General features: G+C 44.4%; 11 protein-coding genes; 5 read left to right on the forward strand and 6 right to left on the reverse strand.

Annotated features, from left to right (window-relative positions):
* Positions 1 to 1,809: 1,809 nt before the first annotated feature.
* GSBLH_T00004020001 (uncharacterized protein) lies at positions 1,810 to 2,442 on the reverse strand (the record flags this gene model as incomplete). XM_013042856.1 has 1 exon in its annotated part: positions 1,810 to 2,442. One exon carries the CDS (start codon positions 2,440 to 2,442, stop codon positions 2,119 to 2,121), a length of 324 nt encoding a protein of 107 aa, XP_012898310.1. The 3' UTR covers positions 1,810 to 2,118.
* A 1,589-nt stretch (positions 2,443 to 4,031) lies between these two features.
* GSBLH_T00004021001 (uncharacterized protein) lies at positions 4,032 to 5,316 on the reverse strand (the record flags this gene model as incomplete). Its single annotated transcript, XM_013042857.1, has 5 exons — positions 4,032 to 4,277; positions 4,309 to 4,525; positions 4,558 to 4,610; positions 4,644 to 5,103; positions 5,135 to 5,316. 5 exons carry the CDS (start codon positions 5,314 to 5,316, stop codon positions 4,032 to 4,034), a joined length of 1,158 nt encoding a protein of 385 aa, XP_012898311.1.
* A 478-nt stretch (positions 5,317 to 5,794) lies between these two features.
* On the forward strand, positions 5,795 to 6,522 carry GSBLH_T00006754001 (uncharacterized protein; the record flags this gene model as incomplete). The annotated part of the gene is made up of 4 exons (XM_013042858.1): positions 5,795 to 6,025; positions 6,056 to 6,156; positions 6,193 to 6,241; positions 6,319 to 6,522. The coding sequence occupies 4 exons, from the start codon at positions 5,795 to 5,797 to the stop codon at positions 6,520 to 6,522; spliced, it is 585 nt and encodes a 194-aa protein (XP_012898312.1).
* Positions 6,523 to 7,565: 1,043 nt separating this feature from the next.
* Positions 7,566 to 8,693, reverse strand: GSBLH_T00004022001 (uncharacterized protein; the record flags this gene model as incomplete). The annotated part of the gene is made up of 2 exons (XM_013042859.1): positions 7,566 to 7,883; positions 7,914 to 8,693. 2 exons carry the CDS (start codon positions 8,691 to 8,693, stop codon positions 7,566 to 7,568), a joined length of 1,098 nt encoding a protein of 365 aa, XP_012898313.1.
* An 896-nt stretch (positions 8,694 to 9,589) lies between these two features.
* Positions 9,590 to 10,151, reverse strand: GSBLH_T00004023001 (uncharacterized protein; the record flags this gene model as incomplete). The annotated part of the gene is made up of 3 exons (XM_013042860.1): positions 9,590 to 9,948; positions 9,977 to 10,115; positions 10,146 to 10,151. 3 exons carry the CDS (start codon positions 10,149 to 10,151, stop codon positions 9,590 to 9,592), a joined length of 504 nt encoding a protein of 167 aa, XP_012898314.1.
* Positions 10,152 to 10,159: 8 nt separating this feature from the next.
* Positions 10,160 to 10,514, reverse strand: GSBLH_T00004024001 (uncharacterized protein; the record flags this gene model as incomplete). Its single annotated transcript, XM_013042861.1, has 4 exons — positions 10,160 to 10,191; positions 10,226 to 10,246; positions 10,278 to 10,385; positions 10,418 to 10,514. 4 exons carry the CDS (start codon positions 10,512 to 10,514, stop codon positions 10,160 to 10,162), a joined length of 258 nt encoding a protein of 85 aa, XP_012898315.1.
* A 7,334-nt stretch (positions 10,515 to 17,848) lies between these two features.
* Positions 17,849 to 19,427, forward strand: GSBLH_T00004025001 (uncharacterized protein; the record flags this gene model as incomplete). The annotated part of the gene is made up of 6 exons (XM_013042862.1): positions 17,849 to 17,980; positions 18,015 to 18,080; positions 18,119 to 18,599; positions 18,630 to 18,814; positions 18,846 to 19,049; positions 19,080 to 19,427. 6 exons carry the CDS (start codon positions 17,849 to 17,851, stop codon positions 19,425 to 19,427), a joined length of 1,416 nt encoding a protein of 471 aa, XP_012898316.1.
* Positions 19,428 to 19,863: 436 nt separating this feature from the next.
* Positions 19,864 to 20,173, forward strand: GSBLH_T00006755001 (uncharacterized protein; the record flags this gene model as incomplete). Its single annotated transcript, XM_013042863.1, is given in 3 exon segments — positions 19,864 to 19,866; positions 19,882 to 19,952; positions 19,978 to 20,173. 3 exon segments carry the CDS (start codon positions 19,864 to 19,866, stop codon positions 20,171 to 20,173), a joined length of 270 nt encoding a protein of 89 aa, XP_012898317.1.
* A 97-nt stretch (positions 20,174 to 20,270) lies between these two features.
* On the forward strand, positions 20,271 to 21,224 carry GSBLH_T00004026001 (uncharacterized protein). XM_013042864.1 has 5 exons: positions 20,271 to 20,306; positions 20,341 to 20,408; positions 20,443 to 20,562; positions 20,592 to 21,115; positions 21,146 to 21,224. The coding sequence occupies exons 3-5, from the start codon at positions 20,552 to 20,554 to the stop codon at positions 21,211 to 21,213; spliced, it is 603 nt and encodes a 200-aa protein (XP_012898318.1). The 5' UTR covers positions 20,271 to 20,306; positions 20,341 to 20,408; positions 20,443 to 20,551; the 3' UTR covers positions 21,214 to 21,224.
* A 22-nt stretch (positions 21,225 to 21,246) lies between these two features.
* GSBLH_T00004027001 (uncharacterized protein) lies at positions 21,247 to 21,792 on the reverse strand (the record flags this gene model as incomplete). XM_013042865.1 has 2 exons in its annotated part: positions 21,247 to 21,632; positions 21,666 to 21,792. The coding sequence occupies 2 exons, from the start codon at positions 21,790 to 21,792 to the stop codon at positions 21,280 to 21,282; spliced, it is 480 nt and encodes a 159-aa protein (XP_012898319.1). The 3' UTR covers positions 21,247 to 21,279.
* A 112-nt stretch (positions 21,793 to 21,904) lies between these two features.
* GSBLH_T00004028001 (uncharacterized protein) lies at positions 21,905 to 23,293 on the forward strand. XM_013042866.1 has 7 exons: positions 21,905 to 22,052; positions 22,086 to 22,221; positions 22,253 to 22,320; positions 22,352 to 22,413; positions 22,448 to 22,709; positions 22,740 to 23,006; positions 23,037 to 23,293. The coding sequence occupies exons 1-7, from the start codon at positions 22,017 to 22,019 to the stop codon at positions 23,265 to 23,267; spliced, it is 1,062 nt and encodes a 353-aa protein (XP_012898320.1). The 5' UTR covers positions 21,905 to 22,016; the 3' UTR covers positions 23,268 to 23,293.
* Positions 23,294 to 24,556: the final 1,263 nt, after the last annotated feature.

A 24,556-nucleotide genomic window follows, 5' to 3' on the forward strand; every position in this document is an offset into this window, starting at 1 on the left:
TATTAGAACCATTTCGCGTTCAGCAGTGGTCCTTGATAATCAACAACGAGGAACTTCTGTACATCCGAACTGATGATTCCAGAACAAGCAGGAAACTCTTTGAATATTCTTCACTTGGGAATGCTATTAGAATGCCTTGGAAAGGCTGATGGCCAGTGTATTTCATCGGCAGACACACTTTGGGTGATTTGACAAGTTTTCAAACTTCTTGCTTGGATTTCGTACATCAAACGAGTTGCACAGTCTAGAGCGAGTGAAACAAACAAGAATCGATCGCTAATTATTGTTATTCAAATAATCCTTCGATAAAACGACCATCTTGTATGCGAGGTTCGAGTAGGCACGTAGATGCCGCTACAATCATCACAAAAACACAAATCCCTCACTTTACTAGCTGCACTGGCGGTCAAGCAATTGATCTCTTCATCGGTCACGTCGCCCTTTCCCCGCAATCCCAAACGAATCTGATCGAACGAGACGTTCTTCCTTCCCAGATATCTCGCTATGTTGATCACCAGATTGCTGTAGACGCGCGTGCGAAGCTGTGCGTAGACTAACTGCGCATGATTTCGGAAAATGCTCCTTTACGTGAACTCCTCTTTTGCAAAACAAAAGGTTGTTCTCCTCCACGAGTTGATCGAAGAGAGCTAGATTCCCGGTTTTGACGCAGAGCGTGATTTGCTTGAGCTACCGTGAACCGCCCATCCAATAAACATACGATTTGGAAGTGATACTGATCCAGACTGTCTTCGCTCAAATACACATTGTTCAGCAGTTTTAACGGAATTAGGAAGAATAAAATGCGTCTGCTAGTGACATACACTGGATACTCTACGATTGGTTGCGGTAATGCCAGGGTTGGCAAGATGCGAGCGATTGCTCGAAATAATTGCGTGCAAGATCGTAGGCTTGGGAGCAGAGAGCGCCACGGCCCTGGTAATAGTAATAGGTAGACTATGAGAGATGATGAGGGAAAGATGGAGGGAAACCTTTTCGTCGATCGATGAGAATGTAAAATTGGTTTTATCCGTAATTTTGTAACATTCGATAATGGAGCGATAGAAGGAATAATTTAAATGGGTGAAGGCACATTTGAAGGCGGAGTTCAAAATCGGGACGAAAACCAGTTCATAGTTTACCTGCATTCAAAAAACGAAAAAGACACAAACAGAACTTGGAATATTGGATCGTACAGACTCAAACAGAATTCGCATCAATTGGGGATATTTGGTGAGATATTGATTATCGAAAAGAGGATGTGTTTGAAGAGACTAACAGGGATCAAAAAGAGAAAGAGCGGAAGTACACTTTTAATGAGTTGGTATGTTTGTTTGCAGGTCTGGACAATAAAGGGATAAGTGTACGGAAGCGACAGGAGATTGCGCAAATCAACCACTTTCCTACAAAACAACGCAACACGAAACAACACACTCAAAAAACGCCAGCTGGCAATTTGGAGCCTCGGCAGGATTGAGGGCGATCGCTTTCACTACGTCGATATGCTTCAGCGTGAGGGTGCACAGCCTAGGCATCGTTCCTATCCCAATCGTTTATACATTTCATTGTATTCCACAGGATTGTGCGCTAGAGGAATTTGAATCTACGATGGACAAAAACGACGGCTTGGCACCTGAACCAACTGATTCCACACCATTTCGCCTCCACAGTGCGACCACGGATGAATGCTGAAGCAGCTAGCGAAGAGTGCCGCATCTTTGGAAGATGTTGCCTTAATGACCTGCTGGAAGTACTACTGGTGACAACGCCGCTCCCTCTCCCCACATCCATCGATTCTCCAACAAACAAAAGAAAGTCTACATAATGCTGCAAGAATGCTTCAAGTTACTGAACCACGCGCATTTCTGCACTGGGAAATCGGGACAGAACACTTTCATATCCTTATCGAAGACATCCGCAAAGAACTCCACATCTCCACTCTTACAATGCAACACTCGGATCGGCACCATTCCCACCACCAGCTTCTGCCATCGCAGCAGAACTTCGTACTCGCGCTCTCGCTGCGCGGTATCTTCCAACAGCTTCATCACGCCGCGGATGACCTCCTCGTCCTGATAGGCTTGCGCAGGAATCAGACGCGATCCCTCCGCTCTACACACATCAAAAAGCAAAGTTCAAAGCGTACTGGTACACGATCTCGCCCTCCAGCAGCTGCAAGTACTCATGCGTCAAACCACCCGCTTCCACCGTGTCTTTGCTCTCCTCCGTGCGGATCTCCGAGGATACTTCCAGATAAGCTTTCAATTGGCCGCGACCCGAACATGAATCACATGCATTGTTCCCGAGGCCTTGGCACTTTTGGCAGGGTACACATCCGGAGTTGTGGCAAACCGCACAAGCGATCAACTTATCCTCCGGCTCCTCTTTCTTCTCACATTCCGGACATGGCACAGATCCACGTCCGCGGCAAACTTCGCACACCATTCGTCCAGATCCTGCATATAAAACACTTCCCGCGCCTACCAGCACAATGCGAGCACGGTCTGACGAATTCGGTAAATGGCACGGGAACGGACTTGATTCCCGCGGTATAGGGTGGCAGCGAGAGCTGGAACTGCCAGGGAGAGGGCGGGATGCCCAAACTCGGCGAAGAGAGCGGGATATTGGAAAGCGGAGTTTCCCTCCAAACGGCGGAACGCGCTTCGAATGTGTTTTGGAGGGAAATGACGTAGGCGAAACACATTTCCGACTGCGTCAAAATTCATAAAATTTTTCTTACAGACACGACTTGGAGCTCGTCCAGGATGGAGTGGTCCCAGCAACATTTCGAGGCTACGTAGCTGCGGAAATGCGCAATTGCGTCAGCTTCGTCGATGTACGAGGGAACGAAACTAGGAATTGGGAGAACTACTCCGGGAGGAGTAGGGTAATCGACAGGAACTCTGCAAACCGCTTCTTTATCCACCTCCATATAGGGCGCACTCATAAACTCGTAATTCTGTGGTCACAATGGGAAGGGACAATGATACGCGAATCTGAGGGAAGGAGTTCAGAGAAGCCACCACGTCATGAAGATCCTGGGGTTTCGGGGGAAGGAAGGGAGGATGTCCGGATGGCTTCGGAGGAAGCGGAGGAGGGAGGTACGGAGAATCTCCAGTGTAGTGATCAGGAGGAGCAGGAGCAGGAGGGGGAGGGGGAGGATAAAAAGAGGGATCATAAGCCGGCTTGGGAGGAGGAGGAGGAGGAGGGCTTTTTCGGTTAACTACGGGAGGGTAACCGGGAGCTGCATAGGAGTTAGAATCGGCAGGACCGAACTAGGGACATTAAGTGGGAAGGAGTCGCTACGTCGTATGGGTGAGAATAAACGTCAGCAGGGTTCGCGTTCATAGGCTAGATCGAACGGCGAAAAAACGCCAAAGAAAAGAATAAATAGATGAAAGAATGAACTCGCTAAAGTGAACCATTTCATCCAATAAATGAACATTATTTAGAAAAGGAGCATTTCCTTGAAATTGGGAGTGCTTTGACGAGTGTGGGTGGCGAGCAACGCATCTGTAAAGTGACGAACTGCAGATTTGTGTTTTTACATTATTCATGCTGATCATTTGATGAGACGGCTTCCGCATCTCTTGCTTCTGATATTGCATGGGCTGGTTTGATAGTGTTGAATTCTGTGATGGCACTATGGGATGAGTAACATGACCTATGGATCGAGTGGACACAATATAGAAGGAAGAGAAGCACAGATTGCAATAGTTGAAAGGATTGTTTTTTTGGAGTAAAGAGTGGGGTTAAGGAATCGATTGAGTGATATTCAGTATTGCAATGTTATGTTGAAATATTGTGTGATAGATTGACACAAGTTTTTAATGTTATGGCATTCAAGGAAGGAGTTACACTCTTTCTATATGACATTTCCCATACTCTAGGGCTATACTTTTTATTCATGTGTAAACACATTGACGTTCATCTGTGCAGTCCACATTTCCACCTTACTGCCAAGTCATTCGTCTTTTTATTCACTCTATCCACCCCATAGCATGTTCCATTCTATTCTCACCCCTATTACTATGTTATATACCCCTCCACTTCATTCCTCTACTAAAACAAACACTCCAACTCCGAGTTCCATTTGCCCAGATTCCTCCATTTGCGCTGTACCAATCCATCGGGTACTGCTCTTTCCACTCCACCTCTCCCAAAGCCACCATGCCTTCATAGCACGTCAGCAGCGGCTTCTCATATTCCGTCCCCCAGTCGATCGAGAGCCGCGTGCAAGCCAGCTGTACCCAGCAATCGATGTGTGTCATCCGCGTTAGCTACTCCCTCACACGCCTCGCCCAGTCCTACAGTCGCATTCGAGATCTCGGAGAGCAGCACCACATCATATTCGATGTTTCGCTGCTTCAACAGTGTCTGCAATCGCTCCAGCAGCTTAATATTCCCCTGCCGACCCAGCGTGCCTAGAATGATCCCCCAATGCTTGCAGGACCGAGCTTTCTCCACCTCGGCCGATCGCAGCCGCGTCATTTTGGTGAGATCGTATTCCTCCTCCGTCATTTCGAGTCTATTCGTGATCGAAATGGCGCAGAAACAAACGTGTAGGGGTTGTAACGAAGCGCTCGCACGTTCGGGTTCGTGATCATTGCGCTCTACTCTTCAGCATTGTTGGAACAAACACAAACTTCAACGTGGAACCGGCCGTCTGCAATGAAGATCATGCAGTCGGTGGTCGGCATGAAGGGCGATGTACACCCGAGAACCTCACCGCGAGAAAGCGGCTTTTCCTGAGGAATAATGACCTCAGGGTAATGCGGCTTTAAGGCAGCAGCAGCTTGATGAATGGCTTGGGAAAACTGAATTGTGCCTAAAAGAGCGATTCGCTGATCATCTGGAACGTTGGCGAGGATCGATTTCACCAAATGGTCCACGTTGATCTTCAATTCGACAAAGATGTATAAAACAGGAATTTGAGTCACTTGAATGGGTATCAAACAGGAGTGGCCGTAGTGCACCATAAAATCGGCCCCTAATCGCTTCGCAGAGTAATCATCCACACAGCAAGCGCCATACGAGACATCTCCCATCACAATCACCTTTACATGTGCGAAATGTCTGATAATATCGGCAATTGCACAAGCGTAGCTAAAAGTTGATACCCAGCAGTTAGAAGTACACTGCAAGTCCCTCAGGGAATTGGAGACATACGGTCTTCGCTCCCACTTGATTGATTCTGTGAATGGTCTTGTGGATTTCAAAGTTGTAGTTCGACGGCAGCTTTGCAATGGCAGCATTCAGCGACTCATTGTGTAGAAGCTCGTCTGGTATTGCATTATGGCGCACCACAGTCCTTTTCATATTTCTAGCACAAAAGCAAAAAAATCCCTCTATTCCTGGATTTCCTTTTAACCAAACAAAACACAATTGTCTTACAAATCGATGGATTCAACACAGGAAACCCTTACAGAAAAGAGTGGAGCGTGGTACGGCGCAATAATCTGATAGAAATCCCACCAAAATGGCTTGTCCACATCGCGGCCATTACTGTTCACGTTCTATTTGGTATTGGCAACTGCGTGGGTAAGGAAGCACTGAAATCGATGCCTGCCATCATATTTGCCTTTTACCGAGAATTGTTTGCTGGCGTGATCCTTCTCCTTATTACTGTATAACCGACCCATTTCCATGAGAAATAGTTGTGTACTCGAAGCCAGTTGGTAAAACGCTGCCACTGGAAGCGTCTCTTTCTTGTTGGTCTTTGTATGTTCGGAAATCAGGTTTTCTTCATCGTGGGACTTTCCTTTGCCCCAGCCCATGTCGCATCCATTTGGCAAGTATGCAATCTTGTCGCTTTTATAACGAGACTACCCAACCCATTATCACAGTCGTGATCACCATTTTACTCCGCATGGAGAAGCGAAGTGCCCTCAAGATCGTCGGTGTGCTTCTCGCTACGGCGGGTGCGATGATCGTTACTTGGTTCTCTGGCGGAGGAACGGAAGGGAAGAATATTCTGCTCGGCTCGCTCTTTTTCTTCATCAACTGTGTGAGCAGTTCTATGTTTGTGGTACGATTCTCGGGTTTTCTGCACGGATAGATCGTGTCGAAAGCGCTGGTGCAGCTGTATCCGGCTCTCTCGGTGACATCGCTCTCGTACAATGTGTGCTCGGTTTTGGTGATGATCGTTGGATTGGTGATGTATGGAAGTAGGATCGACTGCAGATTGCAATGTAGGGAATGCCAGCGCGTGGAGCATCCCGAAGGAAGGCATTTGGTGTTTGTTGTATTACGTGTTCATTCACTCGATAACCACTTATTTCTTAATGGTAGAATTACACACACACACATAGTGAGCGATAGGTGTGGTGCAATCGGTACATTGATGCATCGATCATCTCGGCGTATTCCACGTTCCAGCCCATCTCTACGACGATTGTGGCCGTTTTGTTCTTGCACGAAGTGCTGAAGTGGGGCGATCTGGGCGTGTTTTTGGTGTTTTTGGGACTGGGGTTTGTGATTTATGATAGTTATAAGAGCAAACGTAGCGATGGAGAGATGAGATGAGAGTGTAGGTGGAGCTGAGAAGGTGGAGAATGGGAGTGAACAAGAGAAGTTGTTGATGAAGGAGGAGGAAGAAGAAGAAGAAAGAGAAAGAGAAAAAGAAAAAGTGGTGATGATGGTGGGAGATGGGGAAACGAAAGTTTGATCTGTTTTTGATTCATTGACTTTTGGAGTTGTTTGTTGTTTGTTATATAAATGAAATGGTATGACATGGAAGAGAATCACGTTCGTACAGAACAGAATCGTGTAGAACATGAATATACGAATCGAAGAAAGTGGAGTTACAGGTTATTGGTAAGCTCTAGGATTCATCTACTTGAAAAGATTGGCAGAAATCACTGGTTTTGGAGAGTTGGTAGATCTTTGTATGGAGCTTGTCTCACAATGTAGAAACCATGGGAAGACTTTATCACAGGGATTTTTAATGATGAGAAGGTTGAGAAACCTGAGACTCGAAAAATCGGTATTAACGCATTCTATTACAGAGCCAATTATATATTTTCATTTTTATGCCTTCTCCTTATATATCTGTATCATAATAATGAAGTTTTGATATAGGGTGTTTAATAAGAGACTAACAATCGCTCTCTTTATTATATTTATTTCCTATTTGTATAGTTGATTTAGAATACACTAATTATTAGTATTTTCCATTTCTATATATCGCATCGAATCCAATTCCTCACGATGCGTGTATCTGCCTTCGTTCTTTGTATGTAATTAACAGAATCTGTAATATAGACACATTTATCGTGTTAGTTCTGTTCCGGTGTCTCAAATCGTTGCTTATTTTTGTTTCTTTCTTCTCTCTGATCGCATTCATTCACGCTTCTGTGAAAGCAACCACTTCCGAGAGTCGATTTGCATTCAACGAATATCTGCTTCGTATTCGCGTTAACAACAACAAGGACGATAGTCAAGACGTTTATCTTAACGGTTACGGCGAACTCCGCCTCGCCGAGCAATGATCTGTTTTCTCCAACAAACACTCTCAAAAAAAGCAATCATCCACTCCTCCACAATCCATTCATTCATTCCTCCACCCCTTATTCCTTCTTCACAATCTGCACCACATCCTCATCCATCAGCACATGATCCAATCCCACGCGCTGCGGCTGGTGTTTCACCGACGACCCCCAGACCCACGCGTACTGGAACTGGTTCACAATGCTCTTATGCAGTCGGTTGCAGAAGTCTCGGACGGTGGGCGCCTCTGCGTGTAGAATAACGGGCTCTTCATAGTCGGGAATCTGTCCCTTCGGCTTTGTGTAGATCCGAATCATCTTGCAGTACTCCCAGATCCGCTCCAGAAGCTCGTCCAGGTTCCACTCGCGGCCAGCACACACGGGGACGCAGTGCTCCAACTAGAAATCAAGGGGAAACGGGGAAACCACTTCAGCGAGAATGTCCAGCTCTTCGATGGAGATCTGGTCGATTTTGTTGAGGACGTACAGGCAGGGCATGTAGACGCGGTTTCCTTCGATTACATCGATCAGATCGTCCACCGTGGCGTCGCAACGAATGGTGATGTCCGCATTGTGGATCTTGTATTCGTGGAGGATGGAGGAGACGACGTCTGCATCCAATTCGCAGTCCTTCGACATGATTTGGAGGTTGACGCCGCCCTTGTCCTTGATCTTGAAGTAGATGTTGGGAGGCTGCTTGTTCAAACGGATTCCAAAGCCCTCCAACTCCTTCTCGATGATGCGCTTGTGTGTGACGGGTTTCATTGCATCTAAAACGATGAGAATCATATTGCAGGTTCGCGCCGTTCCAATAATCTGTCGACCACGACCCTTTCCATCCTTGGCTCCTTCGATAATACCGGGGAGATCCAATAATTGAATTTTCGCACCCTTGTAGTGAATAACGCCAGGAATACAGGTAAGCGTTGTGAACTCATAGGCTGCGACTTCTGAAAAGGTGCCCGTCAGTTTGGTCAGCAGAGTGGATTTTCCTACGGACGGAAAGCCAATCAAGCCAACACGCGTATCTCCCGACTTTGTGACATCGAAACCCTCACCACCTCCCTTGGAAGACTTGGGAGTCAGGATTTCACGCCTCAATTTCGCGAGCTTGGCTTTGAGCAATCCAATATGCTTTTCGGTGGCCTTATTCTTCTGCGTACGGGCCATCTCCTCCTCAATCTCGGCGATCTGCTGAACGAGACTCATGGTAACAGAAAATGTCTCACAAACAAACAAACTAACAAACGCACTTTCATTTACCCCCGACGTCTTCCAGTTACAAAGTTCCTCTTTTCCGATTTCTGAATCAGACTCTGAATCATCTCGACCAGCGCCGATTTCTCTCCATCGGTGACCTTCGCGATTTTCAGCGCTTTTTCAAACATCTCCTTCGCTTTCCTGTTCTCTCTCAGCGCCAGCTCCACCTGACCGCAATCGACCATCTACCATCACATCACCATTTTTCTCTGCCCCACCGTTTTGCACACGTTTCTCCCGTTCTTCTCCCCAAACTTCTCCGCAAACTCGCTCAGGATCGCGCAGATCTCCTCCGTCCTCGTGAATTTCTGCCTCACAATTTGCCGCCAAATTTTACCGCCAAATTCGGAATCCGCGCCAAAATTGCCTCCAAAACACGCATCAACAAATAGTTCTCCCGCGTGCACTTCGCCTCATACTCCTCCATCAGCTTTCCCGCCTGTTTTTCCCACGATCCTTCGCCGGCTCTACGCCTCACCGCGGTTATTTTCACAAACTCGAGCCACAGCAGAAGCGAGCGGCACTGCTCCTCCTCGATTTTGCGGTATTCGTCCGCGAAGAACGCTTCCTTCCCGCAGCTCTCGCATTTCCAGACCTCTACTTCGCATGGGCCGCGTGTTGCTACCTGGACTCGAAATGGCATCATGCAATTGCGGCAACTGAACTCCTCCGCATTTGCATCGATAGCTCAGCAGCAGCTGATCGCGATGCGTGTCGCGACACAGCGGACAGGCGCAGGTAAAACAATATCCTTCGCGAAGAACCCTTGATTTATGGAATTCCAGAAATCGTACCGATTTCGTAGATAGGAGGGACGCGACGAATCGACGTAGGAGATCTAGCCATCAGAATTCGTTCTTTGAGAGCACGGTGATCTCCTCGCCTTTGTGGATGGGCTGGAGGGCGCGGAGCGTGGCTTTGAGCCCGTCGAAGACGACGGTGGCGTTGGGAGTGCAGCGATGATTGGCGAGAGAGAGAAGCGGGTAGAGAGCGATGGCCGTCTCCTGGGTGAAGGAGCGGCCCAGAGGGGCGGAGAGATCGATGGTGGTCACGGCGAAGCGATTGCTGTAGAGCTTTCCAATGCAGGAAGTGATTGTGGAAAGCGGGCAGAGGGAGTCGGAGTACCAGGGCTCCGATTGGACGATGGAGTGGAGCAGAGTGGCGATCTGCTCGTAGCTGGAGAGCATGGAGGGCTGAATGATGTCTGAGTGATAGAAAGGGAATGTGGGTACCGATATTATCGCAAAGATCGATGATGTCGGTGTAGTCGCCGGTAACGACTCCGTCTACCATGGATTTTTCTGCTTTGTGTGTGCAGATCTCGTAGATCATTTTGACTATCAGAATATAGCTGTTCATCGGCTGATGGAGCTACAACTTATGCTACACAAGAAAGCATGCATTCATCAGCTTCTTCATCCAACTGCACTCCAGTTTGTGACGTTTCCTATCGAATTACGAATAACCTCTCCAAACCAAACCAGTCATCGACTTGGCAGATTCTCGAACAGTAACGTGTGTACCCGCACTTACCGCAGCAAGGAGTTTTTTCGAAGCTTTTCAAGCAATGATGGCAGATGGAAGTCGCACACTCATTTGTGACAGCCCAACTAAGTGGCATGCATTCCATAATGGTGGTTCCTAAAACATGGCATAAGAATAGTTCGAAATACCCTCAGGAATCAGTTTCTCCGTTACCAGGAATCGTCCACGCGATTTCGATTCCTTAACGGCCAGTCCCATCTCTTTTAAGTATTCTCTGCTAGACATATCAACTTGAAAAGACTAATTTTGGTAAACATGCGAAAGGAATGAGAATTTGTTCATTTCGATGTGAAGGAGTGGCGTGTTACCACATCTGGAATTCGATAACTACGGAACCGTGTAAGGCAGAATGGTTCAATGAGTTTCTCTGTTTCTCTCGTCTCCTCAAACAACTATTTTGCAACCATGGAAAACCAAATTGAAATGAAGAAAGTGGATACCGACGTTAATACAAATGCGATACCCACGCTAGAGGACACATCAAAGAGTGAATCCCCTGTGATGGAGAATACAAATGAATTGGAACTGAAAATGAGTCCTTTGGAGGACAAAAGTCAAGAAGAAACGATTGGCACAATGAATAGTTTTGGAGTGATTCAAATGGAGTCGTTTAATCAATAGCTGGCTATGAATATCATGAAGGGGATTGCTGGAACGGGTTGTCTTGCTCTTCCCGTCGCTGTCTACAATGTCGTGTTTGGTTTGTGTGGTAATTGCTAGGTTGGGATCATTTGGGCTGTGTTGTTGTTTATTATCGTGTCTGCTGGGTATATTCTCGGCTCCTACCAGCTCATCTTGACGAATGATCACCTGGCCGATCGAAAACAAGTATTTTATTTTCCATATTTTGCTTCTCACTCCAAGCTCAAAACGAAAACAATCCACACCAACAACCAATACGCCTATCTCTGCTACGTGGTACCATTCCCTCTCTCTCTCCTCTGAATCTAGACAATGGGCCTACCCGGATTTTATATTTTCAATCTCTCCATGATCATCACTCTCTTCGGCGCTTCCGCTGGAACCATCGTGCCCGTTCTTCCCTGCTTTGAAAATAGATCGCCATGACGGATTTCATGTGCAAACTTCCCTTTCAGATCGTCAACGAGACGGTCAATCGGCAAATCTTGCAGTCCATCCTCACTCTAATCGTCATTACACTCACCCTCCTAAAAGACCCTTCGTTTTATTCCGCTTTGCGTCCTTATTCCATAGGCTGCTCGTCGGCGTGTCTTCTCTTGGGATGTTGGCGATGGTGGCCAGTCTGGTCATTTTGTTCATCTTTGGACTGTGCACGTCGCAGTTCCGCTGGAAGAATGAGTATTTATTTCCCCATTCGACCTCCGGGTTTCTTTCGAACCTCGGATTGTTTGTTCACTCGCTAGCTTTCATTTTATTCCTTTTATCGAATACCGTTGATGGTTTTATATATTCCTTTTCTCCATAGAAGCACTTGAAAAAGCAATACAAGAAACATGCCACGCGGACAATCGGAATTGCCGTAGTAGCCATGGCTCTGATTTATGCATTCATGGGAATCGTGTTTTTGCTTCTTTTCATCGATGAGAATGGTAATGGAGGGAAAACGAGCTGACGGCTAGACAACATTGCACAGAATATTCTGGTTTCGTTCCCCGATGGGAATATTTTCGGAACCATTGTCTCTATTTTCATGGTCATCACCACAATCGGATCGGTTCCTCTGTACATGGGTCCGATCTGTGAGGTTGTTGAATCAGGCTTTGGTCCGATGAACGCAGGAAAGCTGTTCATTCGAAACAAGAAGATGATCGTCTTTCGCGTTGTGATGGTAGCTCTGATTTCTTTCGTTGCTTTTATTTTCCCGTATTTTAGCGACGTGCTGAGTTTCAATATCCTTTGATGCAGGAAGGAAGCTGGAAACCTTAATATTCACTTGGAAACTTCACGTCCATCCTCGTAGCAACGATTTTGCCGTGTTTGATTCACATGATCTTCTTCTGGAAGACTTTGCCGATTTGGTTTAAGGTGGTGGATGGGGTTGTGATCCTCGTTTCGTTTGTTACCATGGTTGTTTGTACAAGCGCGTCGTTGCAAAGTTTATTGGGAAAGACTGCCTGAATAAGTGTCAATTTATTTATTGTTTGTTTTAGTCCTTCGGATGTATCACAGATCGGGAAGAGGCAGGGGAGGAAGGAAATGGAACGAGGACGGCCAAAATCGGAGGCCATTTTGCACATTGTCGGTTCCGTGAGATTTCGTGAGATGTAGAGAAAAGCAAGGAATCTGTCATTCAAAATATTGCTCGCCGGAAGAACATGGACGAATAGTAATGATTCCTGAATGGATCAATAATAATGTGACCTACTACATAATGTTGATGATAAATCTCTGTGAAAAGTATCACAAAGACTATATGGTGGGTGTTCGGAATTACATTGGGAACAACAACGATCTCATATCTCAAATCAAACCACGCGATGTTATCTCCAAGATTGTGGACTGTAGAGTAAGACGTTTTTAGAGGATGGCTACTAGAACTATGATGTGGACTTTTCTTGGCTTGTGTCCATTATTCATTACGGTTTCAACATGTTGATGGAAGCTCTTCCGGATAACGTGACTCCAGAACTAGAAAATCGAGTTCGATGTAACTGACACCTTTCCTGCTTTAATTGTCCTAGCCATAGCAAAAGCACTCCACATCAAACGAGATTTACACTTCGGCAGACCCACCACCACATCGAACCGTCATGCCCCTCTCCAAGAGAAGCATCCTGCGCGAAACTCGCATCCAACCGCCGGATCCAAGTCTCGAGGCGCGCTCCGCAAGACTCTCAGCGCTGCCGAGCAAGAAGAGCAGCGCAACCTGCGTCTAATCAACTTCTTGTGCCGTGCCCCGCGGGAATCCTTCCAAGACAGCTACTATTTTTCCGTCGCGGACCGTCGGTGTCTCGGCGCTTTTTTCCCGCGTAGAAATGCCTCCCTCGCTGCGGCAGCTCATGTACAAACTGCTCGTGAAGACGTACGGCTCCGACTACGCGGTACTTCGCGCGATTTCTCGCTGACGCCTAGCTCTGCATGAAGTTTCTCCGTTTCTACGATTTGGACCCGATCCAATCGCCCTCCAGGCCTGTTTTGTCTCCTGTTTTTCTCTTAACAGCAGGACAAACAGGCGAAACGCGACGAGTTGATCCTGCCGGACCCCTCGTGCTATCAGCTCCCCGCGGATATCCGCGTGTTCTTCATCGACACGGCGGAATCTCTGCGGCAGGCGGTGGAGGAAATGCGCGGAGAGACGGTTCTGGGGTGGGACTGCGAGTGGTTCGAGCTGCGGAAGGGAGACAACATCGCGCATTTGATTCAGATCGGCGGGGAAGCGAAGGTGTGGATCGTGGACGGGGTTTGGTTGGAGAAAGAAGCGAATCAAGAAGAGGGCGATGTGCTGTTTTCGTATTTGTTTGAGAGCCAAACGATCGCACATGTGTTTTTGGGGAGGGAGGATTTCCAGCATTTGCGATGGTAGGAGTGGAGAGAGGGCTGGATGGTAGCTTTCATCGCATGAAATGCTGGGAGAAGATTCCGAACGTGGCGTATTTGGATGGTCTTGCGAAGAGAATCGGAATGAAGAAGCTGTCGTTGAAGGCGATGACCGCGTTCTTTGTGAAGTACGAATAAGGAAGGGAGTCAATGAGAGCGAATTTGGATAAGGCGATGACGCTGAGTGGATGGAATCGAAGGCCTTTGTCGAGCAATGAGATCCAATATGCAGCGATTGATGCGTTTGTGACGCGGCTTTGCTTCGTGGAGTGCGCGCGGATCCTTTGGAAGAAGCCGTCGCGATCGGAAATCCAAGATCGGATTACGATGCTGGTGAACAGCAGCTCGGCGGCTAAGGGGAAGACGGTGAAAGAGGCAGATTGCATTGTGTATGATCCGAAGCCGACGAAGGAAGATTTGGAATTGATTTCGAATACGATTACGGATTACGCGGAGTATTGTTCGTGATGTGTGTTGTTTGTTTGATCGAAAGTATTAGAAAGTGAGATGAAGAAATGGCGATTAAGAATGTGATTGACACAAGAATAGATGGAAAAAGAGAATACAATCAAAATCGTGATGTGATGACAAACAAACTTGAATACATGGAATGTGACATAAAAAACAAATAATTGTATGAATTGAATAGTCATTTGTTGGACTGTCTATTTTGAAATGAGATGTGTAGTACAAATAAAAATACCGATTTTGAATACTATATTGATTTGGTTTTTTATAGTAAAAATGGATACTACTCAAAAGATAAAGCAATAATGCAAAAATCAATTAAATAATAGGTAACGAAAACAATCAACGAACTGGATGTGGCCTACTCGGTGTTGACAATGGAAAAATGATATCGTTGTGTGTTTGTACAAGATGTCGGAAATAAAGCAACACACAGCACGCACTACGTTTTATCGTACAAATGAAGAAAAGTGTATTGTGAACTACATGAAATCAAATGCAGGTTAGAAGTGGATCGTACACACTTTTTACATTACACTATCAATTATTCAATCAAACTCTCTAAGTTCTTATTCGGGCAATTCCATTTCTTTTATTAATTCTTTGCTTTTATGATATTCTCTATATCAATCACTTTTCGCATTTTAGTGATAATAATAAAAATCAATATTATTATTATAACAGTATAATGGAATCCATTATTCCATTTTATTTTTGAAAGGTATTATGTTCACAGTTTCACAGATGTTCCAATAAGTTTGTTCATTACTTGCATATTCAAATCAATCCAGAAAATGAGTTCCATACATTATTCTCTTTATTACGTATATATATGTATATGTTTATTCTTTTACAATACCATCCAGTACAATCCAACTCATTTACTTATTAGTCTTTATTCAATTGTACTTATTTTTGTGATTTGCCAGTACAACAAAATTCTATATTCATTATTGAATCACACTTGAGTATCTCAACCTCTCTATTTTATTTATCAACCATTCATTTTTCATTTATATAATCAATAACACGACTGACTGGAACAACTTAGCTTAACCTATTTAGATTATGCTATTGGAAAAGGATCAATCGATGATTGGATCCTAAATCAATGAATAACCATAGTTTAAGGATAAAGATTTGAATCAAACAAAAAATCAAGCATTTAGGATTGAATGATCATTGAATGAGTTGTAATGAAATGATGCCTGTAGATCCAATGCCTTTTCAGCAGAATAGTAGAAGCATCTATGAATGAAGTCAGTCAATCTATTAATATTCAAAATTGATTTTGATTGAATATACTTTAATAAACAACAAAGATTCACATATTGAAGATGTGGAATATCTGAATACTATTTATGTTCAATAGATAATATATACTCCAATGTCACTGAAGAAGTATAATTAAAACTACTTCTGGCAACCTTGATCATAAATAATAGATTTGGAGAAACTATGTTCGATCATTTCAATTCAATTCATTATTACTTCACGTCATTACTGAATGAAAAATATATCTACTTTTACTTAGTGCTCTTCCACTGAGTTGAGTGGATTGTAATGATGAAAGATCTACATCAATCATTTCATTCGAATTCATTCAATACTTTCAATTATTGTTGAGAAGGAGCTAAAGAATGAACGACTATTTAATGTAATGGTTGTAGATTTGGAAGATCTATGCATCATTCAAATATTCAATATCATATCAATACCTCGAATCACAAATGAACTATAACAAAAATTCCATGATTTACTTTCAATTGTACCAATTCGAATGGATTGTAATTGTGGTAGATTCTTCAATTCAAAGTCTCCAGCAAAATCACTGAAACTATATTCACCAATTTGAATGGATTCCAATGATTCACAATTCAATATGTGGAATGATTTCGATTCATCATCTCTCAATCCATTCTTTTCCTGAGTAAATGAGTTCTTGCCGATTTTGATAGTTTTCAATCGATTCAATCCATCGATTTGGAATGTTTGCACTGATCCAAAACATTCATTGCCGATTTCGATTGATTCCAAATTGTATAACAATGAAACATCCCAATCAACCAATACACAATTGTCACTCAGTTTCAAATGTTTCATTCCGATATTCATTGGTTTGCTGCCATCTCCTTCATATTCAATATCACATTCAATTCCATTGTACCATTCACATTCATTCACTAATTTACCATATCGATCATACACAATTCCAATTCCAAATCGATTATCATCACACCAATATCCTTCATATTCTATCAAACCATTATCATGATAACTCGTTCCATATCCAAATCGTTTCCAATCGATCATTATGCCCTTGTACAACAATATTCCATCATCATCATACATTTCACCATATCCAAATGGAATTCCTATTTTACCTTCGTTTTCGTTTTCTTTTTCTGTCAATATCGAGCCTTCAAATCGACTTCCATGATCCAAATCCACGATTCCTTCTACCAAGAATTCTTCATTATATGAAATAGCACCAATTTGATGATTTCCAATCACTTTCAACACTTTCTGCTCATTGACCACAAATCCTTGATTCATCAATATTCCATTATTGAATTGCAATACTACACATTTTCTGTTACTCAATATGAGTGAAATCCAGCCATTTGGTTTCCATTCTTTACCTAAGCATCCCTGCACACTTTGAATAATAGAACTATCAATGTGATAGTTACTAATAGCAGAATTGACAAACTCAGCAATGTTTTGCATGGAAATGAAAAGAAATATGGTAAAACGGTTATTTTTGGAAACAAGATCTGTTTCATTATTTCTCGATAGTAGTCACTCCATAGATTATTATTTTGTGTGGAACTGAATTGAATAGTTGGTGTGTTAGAAACTAGAAAATAATAATACAATCTCACTTTCTCAAACCTTTCTGTTTTCTCTATTTGCACTTCATTTCCATATATCAAATTAACTCTATGACATTTTCAAGTATTTTCAGCTTTGATTATAATGTATTTCGCATTTTCATGACCTCACTTTCTATTGTTCAAATGGCTGTTTTATAATGTTCATAATAGATACATTGGTAATAATAATATAGTTAATAATCAAATGGTGTAATTTGATTTTATAACACTCGAACACAATAAAGCAAATACGATTGGAATAGTTTGATTGACACTATATAGACTATTGCGATAGAAAGTAGAATGGATAAATCATCACTTCTATTTGATAAATGATTTCATTGTATTGATCTCCAGTTCATGTTTGTATTCTTTATCAGCTGAATGATAATCCATATTTAGTACAATGGATGATATTGCAGCGAAAAAGTGGATAATGGTTAAAAATAGAAAATCGGAATCATAGTATCATTAAACAGACAACCTGAGTTTTCTTAAACTTTTCTCGGTTTTCTTCTTAACTTATTCCAATGAACGAATCTCAGAACGAGGTTGCTTGTAACTTTTGTGAGATGTGTGGATGTACGATGGATATTGCTGTTGCGTATCTCCAATGCTGTGACTGGAATATCGAAGGAGGTAAGACAGCACAATGAGAAATTGATTTTGTAGCGGTTTCGTTGTTTTTTGATAAGTATGCCTCGTCCAGCATTTTTATGGTGCAGCGGAGGAGCTCCACTGGTAAACGAGCTAATCACAGAGACAGATGGTAATAACCTGAGTGGACTTGTGAATACTCCTGCCAACTGCAATCACTTTGCTGAGGGTGTATGCGCCCCATTATTTCCATTCTTACACGCAGATCAAACCATTGACTTCATCCACTCTTGTGTACAAAGAAGAGTGTGTCTATTGTTTTTCCAAATGGGTACAGCATTCTCCCTCTTCTCTTTTTTTATCTCATAGGATCAAAACAAAGGAATCGATGTCTGTCTTACCTGCTACCAGGGATTCTGCACGGGTTCTGCAGAACACTCCCGCTTCCACTTCAAAAAATCGGGCCATCCGCTCTATCTTCGTCTTTTCCGTTATGAACTCCCTTCCCCTGCTCCCGCCTCCACATCCGCAGAAAACGCCGATTCCTGCCCAGAAAAACTCACGAAGCTCGCAATCGGCGTGGAAGGAGGCGCTTTGCCCCCCTCTCCGATCTACGAAACGGACATGCAAGTCGTGTGTCTGGCTTGCGATCTTACGATGCCAGCGCCAGACTTCGTTGTGTTTGATCCTGTTTGTGACACACAGGTGCGTGAAATCGGGGAGCGGATCTTGCTGAGCGCGTCTGGCGAGAAAGAAAAAGAGCTGAGTCAATGGGAGGCGGAGAACGCGAAGCTATGTCCGCACTGCGAGGCCTATCAACGCCCCGATCCCTGTCCACACGTCGATCTGAGTGAGAATCGCTGGGAACGCTGAGGGACAGAGACGATGCGATGCGAAGACTGCGAGTTAGCGCGGAATCTGTGGCTGTGTTTGGAGTGCGGAACGTTCCATTGCGGAAGACAGCAGTGGAACGCGACGGAGGAAATGCCGGGAAATGGCCACGCGATCGAGCATTTCCGGAAAACAGGGCATTGTCTGGTGGTGAAGGTCGCTTCGATCCAGGAAGTGAGCGTCGCTGCGGCTTTCTAGCGATTAGAATCACGCAGATGTGCATTGCTACGCGTGCGACGACGATCCGGCTTGCAACTACGGCGATGTGCTGCTGCCGTCCATCCACTCCGTCCTCACCGCGTTCGGCGTGCTGGCAAACGGGAAGCTTGTCGGTCTACCGAGCTCGCAGCACGAAAAATCGCTGTTGGAAATGAATCTTTTCGTGAACACGGAGTTCAATTTCTCCATGGTACTCTCCACACACTCCGCCATTCACTAGAACGATCCTCAGGGCGATCCCTACCCGCTTGCAGCCACGCCGTCCGCTTGCGGACTCGACAATCTCGGAAATAGTTGCTATCTGAACGCCATTCTCCAGTGCCTTCTGCATCTCCGCTCGGTGAAACGGCTGCTCCAGAACGCTTATTGGAGCACTCACTTCCAATACTGCACCAACCCTCTTCCTTCCAGCTGTCTTCTCTGCCAGTTCTCCAAAGTCGCTCAGGAAATGCGCAACGGCGCGGCAGGGAAGCACGTGCAGCCCAGGCTGCTGAAGCAGGCGATCGGCGGCGTAGCGCCGGATTTTAACAACACACAGCAGCAGGGTTCGGAACGAAACACGCAATGAATCGCAGATTGCTTCGAGTTTTTGACGGTGTTTTTGGACGCGTTGGGCGACGCGGCGTGGATACGCAGATTGTTCCGCATTCCCTTTCATTACAGCATGAAGGTAGGGGAGGGGAGCGATTGGAGAGCAGTGCGAAACGTGCGGAGCGCGATCGAACGGTCCGCAGGACGAAGAAATCGCGCTGAACGTTCAGATTGCGGAGCAGAACGAATCGCTGGCACAGCTGATAACGGCGAGCTTGGAGGGAGAACAGGTCGAATTGCAGTGTACTGGCTGCAATGGAAGTAGAAATGGAGAAAAGGATGAATGGCAGAATCCATGTGGACACGAACGATGGTGATCGATGAATTCCCCTCGGTGTTGTGTGTTCGAATCAATCGGTTCATTGTCGACCCACAGACATTCGCCATTCGAAAGAATACTGTTTCCCTCCATCATGGTGTTTTGTGTGTAGAGTGCTGTGGAAATCGATGAGGAAATCGCAGTGGCGAGGTGTCTCGACCCGGAATTGAACATGTCGAAGCTGTTGGGCGTGAGTGCTGATTTGTAGAACTGAGAAAAAATGGTATAAATTGGCAAGTGTGTGTCTGCATCGTGGAGACAAAGCTGATTTCGGGCATTATGTAGCTGCCTATCGCGAAGAAGGTGTGAAAGAGTGGGTGTTGTGCAACGATTCGAAGGTTGTTCTGGCTGCAGATGCTCCGATTTCGGAATGCTACCTTGCATTCTATGAGAAAAAGTTGTGAGTTGTTTGTTTTTTAAAAAAGAGAAAAGAAAAGAAAAGTGTGAGAGTGATTCGATGAAACGCCCGTCTTTTTGTTTGGCTGTATTCGAAAGAATAATCAATAGAACTCCTCGCTTTTAGGACGAATCAATATGGTGCGTTTTGTTGTATCTGCTTTGATTTCTGTAGCCCCAGAACGAGTTTATTGAGCTACATCAGAAACGACACGGAATTCGTTTTGATTACTAAGAAAGATAGTGGGGTTTCATTTCGTATTGTTGATTTTGCTAGGAGAAAGAAGGAAGCACGAGCAGGTCACGAAAAGGTAAAATACGCAAAGAAAGTGCATGGAATTAAGGGAATTCTGCACAGTGCTCAACGATACAAGGAGAAGGCGGCCATGCGTAAAGAGTAAGTGGTGGGGAATGGGTAGGACGTAGAATCAAGACGCACGAGGAGCGTTCGAACAAGCACGCCACTACGGACGCCACTCCCGAGGGAGCTCTTCCTGCCTACCTTCTGGATCGTGAAGGAGTGTCTCGGTCAAAGATTCTGAGCAACACAGTGAAGCAAAAGCGTAAGGAGAAGGCTGGAAAGTGGACGGTGCCGGTTCCGAAGGTGAACCCGATCGCCGATGCGGAGATGTTCCGCGTTCTCTCGACAGGAAAACGGAAGCAGAAGCAGTGGAAGCGAATGATCACGAAAGTGACGTTCGTGGGCGAGGGCTTCACGCGGAAGCCTCCAAAGTACGAGCGCTTCGTTCGTCCGACAGGACTTCGGTTCAAGAAAGCGCACGTTACTCACCCCGAATTGAAGACAACGTTCTATTTGGATATTATCGGAGTGAAGAAGAATCCGCAGAGCAAATTGTACACCGAGCTGGGAGTGATCACGAAGGGAACGATCATCGAGGTGAATGTGAGCGAGTTGGGATTGGTGACGGAGTCGGGAAAGGTCGTATGGGGTATGGAAGGAAGGAAGGACTGAGGGATAGGCAAGTACGCGCAGGTAACGAACAATCCGGAGAACGATGGATGTATCAACGCGATTTTGCTTGTGTAGTTTAGTTTAGAGCGTGTTTGAGACAAACAGAACACATACACACAATACAGTAATAAAACCAGTGAGTTAGAATTGGGAAATGGGCAGAGACTGAGAAACCACACTCCCTTGATACACGGATGCTTTAGGAACATAAGCGAGTTTACGATTATAAGAAATTCCTGAAAGCAGAGGCGAATACCCATGAATGGAGGGATGGTAGAGGACTTTGGCCACATAAACATTCGGAGCGGACTTGCTACTATTTGTTGAAACTCTCCAGGAGAGTGTAGGAGTCACAACTTCGACAGTTTGCTTGGAGCTTAGTTCCTTCATAAAACGGGTGTATCTCTCTCGAAAGGAGCGTTTGTCTCGCTTTCGATGCATCATAAAAGAAAAGATTGATTCGCCTCCTTCTTTTGACTTCGGAGAGCTGCAGGCTAGTTGTTACACCAGAGTATTCAATTTCATACATGTTGCAGAATCTGAAGGAATAGATAGTGCGTCTTGTGAATCACTAGAAGTCATATACTCCATTCTCTCGTCTTCAGTACTAACGGTAATGGAGTTATCACCGCTAAGTTGCGCCTCTGCGCTCATGAGGGGAAAACCAAACACAAAGTATGACACACAGAAATAGGGAAAAGTGGTACCCAGTACTATTTTTGGAATGACAAAAGTGGAAGGGAATTTTAGAAAAAACGATTGAATCCCCCAATTTGTTTTTTCTTGTGCGTGCGTCGTATTACAGATATTCAAGTGACGTCATATCACAAAATTGAAGGATGTTCAACGCGATCAAGCAGAGTGCTCAGAAAAGTGTAATGACAGTAACGTCATGGTATCGTGTACCAGCAAAAGTAAAATATTGTGAGAGTGAATAATGAAAACAGGGAATGGATCGTTTTGAGTTACTAGCGATGTCTTCCTGTGTCCCATTTAAAGCAAGCAAACAGTATGATTACAAATATCATTTTGTATGCCCGTTTCATGTCGTGGCTCCCTACTTGTTCAAATCCTACTTTCCAGGTATTTTAATATTGTTCAATTCATGGTATAGATTCTTCGTATCCATGGTTGCAGTATGTAACTGAAGACAATGTGATTTTAACAGCGGAGTTCCGAGACGTGCGCTATTTTATAGCTGTGTGAGAAATAGATGAATGGAAATATAACAAATCGCGTAGGTGTGAACAACAAGGTGATTGCCCACAATTATCGGTAAGTCTCTGTATTGTTCGGGTGATTCGCATAGCGATTTGTGCTGTTTCCACCTCCACAAGGAAGAAGAAGCCCTCGAGACCCTCAAAATGTATGGGATGGATCCGTCTCCCTCCAAACCGCCCCAATCCCAACCGCGTCCCAACTCTCTGGAAGAAGTCGACGCGCTTCTCTCCCAAGCGACATCCCGCGTCGAGCTGCACAGCTCCTCGATTCGTCGTCTCCGCAAAGAAAACGAGCCCTACAACGCCGTCCACGGTCTTCAACTAAGCGAAACTTCGCCAAAGAAAGGAGAAGTTTGAACGTTGAGACGGACTGAATTCAAGCCGATTTTGTTGGCCGGACATCGACGAGAAGCGCGCGAAGACGCAGAAGGCCGCGATGTGTCAATCCTAATTCCTTTTGTTGTGTTTGTTTGTGTGGATGACGAGCAGACGAGCGAAGGCCGCGCGCTTCACATCCAGGACGGACGGTCGATGGTGACATCGAGCGTGGTTCTGCCTGGCGGAATGGTGGGCGGAGGAGCGTTCGATGTGGAGGGAAATTGCAAGGGGATGATTGAGGGAATCGTGCATTCTCCGGGAATGAATATTGTGTGGAGAGAGGGAGGGAGTGATGAGTAGAACGGGCATGTGGTTCCGAATACGCATGCACAGAATGTGTATGAGAATTGTGCTGCGATTATCAACGCGGATGTGCTGTCGGATTTTGTGGTGGATGTGGAACTGGGACTTCTGGACGATATGCAGGAGGAAGTGAGGAAGATGCGGAAGCAGATGGGCGAGGAACAAATCAAGGAGGAAAAGCAGAAGATAATGAAGCCGATGATGGAAGCGATTCAAAAGTCGCAGTGAATGAATCTATTAGTCTGGCAATGAATGGAATGTTTGTTGAATCGATAGCAGGCCAATTAGGATGAAGAAGTGTAGGAATTCTTGTATTCTTTCAGAAACATGGATTAACTATTCTATCTGAATAAGGAGGTTTTATATCTAGATAAGAACTATTCCATCCCTATTCTCTGAAGTGGTGGGGATATGAGTCGAAGGATCAGCAAAGATTTATTATCTTCCATCATTTCTCATACTATTGAAAAAAGAAATCTGAACAACAATATTACAAACCAAATTTGAAATTACACTCATCCATTGAACAACTCAGATGTTAACAAAGCTTTATTCTTCATGTATGATTCATTGGTGACATAATGGATACGATATTTTTACAAATTTGTGAATACCTAAATACTCGATTATCGTTAACTTTAGCTCAGTATCACCAATCTTTGACTAACAACTCAAGAGGCTTTTCCTATTTGTAAATCAATCATAATCATTACACAATATGCATAGTAATGAGACTAAGGATTGAAATATCCAAATGTTGGTATATAATTCAAATCTGTGTAGTCTTTCATGGTATTTACTATATAATCAACAAGGATGAATATAACTAATATTACTACAAATAACAATATCAGCAATGTTGATAATGATAAAGTGGAGGATAACAAGAATGGACTCTATGCTAATGATAAACACACTTATCCCAGTTGTGAGACTTGACTGTAATTATGATTGGAGACTGTAATCAACTACCATTTTTATTGCAATTAGCGAAGATAGATAACATAAGCAATATCAAAAACTGAAATTCTAGAGTGAGTATTAGGAATGAAAGATATCACTCATTGTTCTTAATTTCAATCAATCAAATAAAGATTAGTATTACTGTGAAAGGGTATTACTAAACAATAGTCAAAGTATTATCATCCGGACACACAATAGAATACATCTGTAAGCTACTATTCAATTGATGGGTTTTATGGTAAAAAGCTCATTCAAGTATGAGCAGGCATAATGCTAGATTTCCATTTTATTTGCACAAATGGAATGATGGAAAGAAGTAAGGGAATGGCGCTTTTTACGCAAAACCCGGTGGCCGTTTGATTTGAACAAAACGCGGCGTGGAGACAAATACAAACCCTTTATTGGTCGTTGGAATCGACCAATTGACTCTGAGTCCTCAACTATCGTTCCTGGGTTGACTAGCCGATTATGTGGTCAATAATATCCAGGTGCATGAAAGCAGTAGACGTACCTAGCTAAGGTGAATTATTGTTATTTCTCTTGTATTTACATGT

Source organism: Blastocystis hominis, assembly GCF_000151665.1.
Source record: "Blastocystis hominis, Singapore isolate B (sub-type 7) whole genome shotgun sequence assembly, scaffold_5".
Classification (NCBI taxonomy): domain Eukaryota; class Bigyra; order Opalinata; family Blastocystidae; genus Blastocystis; species Blastocystis hominis.